We start from the raw sequence: 3,916 nt of genomic DNA, 5'->3' as shown, positions 1-3,916 counted from the left end.
GGGCAGCCGAGGCTCCCTGGGGTTTCCCTCCCTCCTTCCTGGAGAGAGGAGGATGGGCAGGTGAGGGACTCTTACATGCGCGGAGAAACGTGCGGATACTCTCTAATGTGGATTGATGCTGTTGCACCCATGCCGTAAGCGCTTTGAACCCTTCTCTAAGGGCAGGGGATAATGTATTCTAACTCGCACACAAATCCACGAGGGATGGGAAGGAAATCCTTAAGTGGATGTTCAGGAGGCGGCACACTCTATGAGAAGCAGCTGCTTTCCCTCCTGCTTTCACCATCCCTAACGTGCTATTTTCCACGGTATCCCCCCACAAAGACATCTCGACAATAGGATCTAGCCCAGATCTGAAAACCACCCTTAATGGCATTTTCCACGTGCTTAGCTGAGAGCCGCAGAAACTTGACACAGCAAAACGCATCCCATTCAGCAGAATCCAAGAGAAGCTCATCTCCAGTTCTGCTAAAGTGTTTCCTGTTTCTCAGCCACGCTGGTTTATTTCCAGCTGCACAGAAAAAGCACACGGGCACTTCCAGTGCCAGCTCCGAGCAGCTCTTGCTATGGAAACTAAAAAGTGCTTGTTAACTCCGGCTCAAGGCGTGTGAAATCCATTCCTGTGAGCGCCAGGGAGGCAAACACAGAGCTCAGGCTGCAATCAGCCTGCTCCGGCACGGCTCTCTGAGGCTGCTTTATGCACAATGAAATGTGCTCGTGTGCAAACAGAACCCCGTGGACTTCTCAGTGACTTAACAGAAAATGTTCTATTTCAGAGCCGGATTAAAAACGTGCTGCCCCGTGGTATTGCTTATGTTCATACACTCTAAGTGGAATAAGGCTACTCATGCTGGAAACATTTGCATGTTGACTGACTGCAAATAATGGCTTTCTTTCATGCCTGACATGCCTGCTATGCATAGCAGGTGATCCTAAAAAAAGGGCATTTAAAACATGTAAGGTGAAGTAAAAGCAGTAGGAAAAAAATATTAAATTACAGTTGCTTTTCATTCTGCAGAAAACTCTTAACTCTATGAGACTGTTTTTCAAAAGAACGGGATGAGTTGTACTGCTCTTCCCAGATTTTTCATGGCTGTCTCCCTGTTGGTTTTGTGTTCTTCTGAAATACCTTCTGTGATCAGGGCTGATACAGAAAGCTTAAGAAGTCAGAATATTTTTTCTGTTTAATTTATTGAGCACTAGAGTGTTTGCTCACATAATTTCTGTCCCTTTGGTCTCAGAGATAGGTTTCATTCTCTGTGGAGTCTGTTTATATGTAAATATCCTAATTAAAATGACAGCCCAGTGTCACTCTTCAATTCATGCCACTTTGCTGTGGATGGTCTCTGCACAGCCCTGTCAGAGGAGCTGTGAACAGAAGATTTTTTAATCACTGTCTTACAGAGTTTTATGGAAACCTGGTAATCAAAAAAATCTTAATTATTAAGGAGTCCTTGTGAAATATGTATTTCATCCTTTAAGAAACACTTGGGCAGGCGAGGGGAAAGTTGTGTTGTTGTCATTAACCTTAAAAAAGAGGGAATTATTTCTGGCATATTTTGCTCATGCTGTTCCCTGGAGGAATAAAAAGAACCCAGGAATCAATAGCTGAAATATAATGTCACTCATATTTTTTGGCTAGTTTTTCTTTCAGTAAACAGGTGTTAGCAAGAAACACAACTGAAAAACAAAGATGAAACTATTATTTCCCTCTTAGTTTTATCTGTGTGTAAGGTATCATGTTTTATCTGTCTATCATTTGTGTCTGTCCAGTTGTTGGTAGAGCCTTCCTGGAAATATTAAGTGATGTGAAATCAAGAAAGGAAAAAATGAAACATTACCAAGTCACTTAGGGCCTTCTTACCTCATTATCACTAATGAAGAGCTGCAATTTGAAGCATGGACATCAGTGTGTCCTATATCCTGTCTTCTTTTAACTTTATTCTCCTTCCTTCTGAATATAGGCATGGATCAAGGCAGGCTGTTATTTTTTAAAGCACAACAGCTTCTGAAACAGGTTAAGCCCAAAAAACCAAAAAAAACATAACAGCAAGAAACTCTTGCTCAGGAAATAAATTTCCACACGTGAAAGCTGTTCTTTGCAGGAACAGCAAATCAGAACAACCTTCAGGCTTTAATTATGCACTGCTAAGTGCTCATTACCCAGCTGTCCAGTGAGGGTGAGCAGTGTTCTTGATGCCAGTGACACCCCCTGGCAGATTTTTACCATCTGCATGTTAAAACCAGCAACTTGGCATAGAAGGCTCATGGATTCCTTAGTGAGGAGCATCAGCCCCAGCTCCTTGGATTAAGTGTGAAGTGTCTGCCAGAAGACAAATTATTTCAAGTTTCACCCTAATATTTATGCCCAAGAAATGGCAGACTTTCCTCTCAAGAGGGATTGTGTGGGAAAATCTGTGTCTTCACTAAAATAAGATCCTGCTGTGTGAGATATATCCTGCAATCTTTAATTGTTCCCACAGCAGCAGAGAAATTCCACATTTGTTTCAGCAAAGTCTTTAGGTGGCTCCCAGCTACTCCTCTCAGAGGACCCAAAGCCTTCCATCATCCTTCCATTCCCAATATGCTTATTCCTATAAAATAGCAAGTGGTGTAAAACCACTGGCTCCTTGAGAGAGAGAGCCTGTATTTCTCACTTAGTGAGCAAACAACTGGAACCAATTAATCAGCTCTTGAACCCAGAGAAATTTAACTAACACAGCACCATCTGGCATTGACTATCACTTCTCTACAGAAACACTTCAGTGTGCTGCTCTGTGTATTAGAAGTGCTTGCAAATGTAAGCACAATTAGGGAGGGTGGGACAGTGTATCTCACCTTCTAAATGAAACCATAGTAAAACAAGCATTTTTCTTAAGGAAATGTTTCTGTCTCCCCCTCTGGATACGTTTGTAGTCTTAATAACCATGAAACAGCAATTTATCTGTGAAATCAGGTCTTGTTCAGGGACTCCAGAATGGCCCTTCAGTACTTAATATAGGTATTTTTACTCCAGTTGAAGCCTTAATCACATGGATGTGAGTCCAAAACATTTCTGTTAATTCACTTGAAATCACGCTTACTAACGTACGCTTCCCTAAAGCAATTTCAAGCACAGCAATTTCATACCAGCATTCTGTCACTCCTCTGTAGTGTTCCAGGGCTATAAAACCTCACTGCTGAAGCTGTGCAAATATCCCACAGAGCAGAGATTAAATCCAGCCCATGAAACATGTTCCAGCAGTTACTCTCCATCCCTTTCCCAGCTCACCATGTGTGTCCTGATGGGTTTACTGACACAGCTACGCTGCGAGTTGTCTGCAGGGCTGCCATAGGTCTTGTTTTTCATGGATATGAATCATTTAAGTCCTGAAAACCGAGTAAGGGGTTTTTGTGTGTGTGTGTGTCTTGACTGTGCATGATTTTACACGTGTAGACTGCAGGGGCTGTTTTAAGGTACTTCTTTGGGCCTGTCGCATCCTTGCTTCTCCTGAACCGCCCTGCTCTCCTGACAAACCTAAGAACCTACTTTAATTCCTCACAGCTCGTTAAATTGATGCAATAGCACATAAAATAAAGCACAGAGGCACCCCACTGCTCCCTCAGAACCTCTTTTTACCTCGTGTTTCCCCCTCCTGATCAGCGTGTGGTTACAACGCTCTGAGCCTCACCGCAGGACCCCGGAGTTTCACTACCGCTGTCTTTTACGGGACGGCTGCTGGGACCTTGCGATCGGGCAACTAAATAAAGTCTGGTGCGGTCCTGTTGAGCCAGGGAAAGGCGTGGAGAGCCGGGGGAAGCCGGGCACAGGGCAATTCCCGCGGCCATGCAGGGTTCGCCCCCAGCGCTGGGGGACGGCCCCTCACGGCCGGGCGCTCGCGCGTCCCTCAGTTCCCATGGCGACCGGGGCCGCCGG

The 3,916-nt window shown here is 44.5% G+C and overlaps 1 protein-coding gene across 1 annotated transcript in view; it reads left to right on the top strand.

Moving 5' to 3' along the window:
- Positions 1-129: 129 nt before the first annotated feature.
- INTU (inturned planar cell polarity protein) overlaps positions 130-3,916 on the top strand; it is a 40,513-nt gene continuing 36,726 nt past the window's right edge. The window contains exons 1-2 of the mRNA XM_005429151.3: positions 130-134; positions 3,644-3,804. Coding sequence (XP_005429208.2) covers positions 130-134; positions 3,644-3,804 — 166 coding nt within the window. The remainder of the gene's footprint in view (positions 135-3,643; positions 3,805-3,916) is intronic.

This window comes from Geospiza fortis, unplaced genomic scaffold (genome assembly GCF_000277835.1).
Source record: "Geospiza fortis unplaced genomic scaffold, GeoFor_1.0 scaffold276, whole genome shotgun sequence".
Lineage (NCBI taxonomy): Eukaryota > Metazoa > Chordata > Aves > Passeriformes > Thraupidae > Geospiza > Geospiza fortis.
The sequence above is the reverse complement of the archived record's forward strand: the minus strand, read 5'-3'. Positions and strand labels throughout refer to the sequence as shown.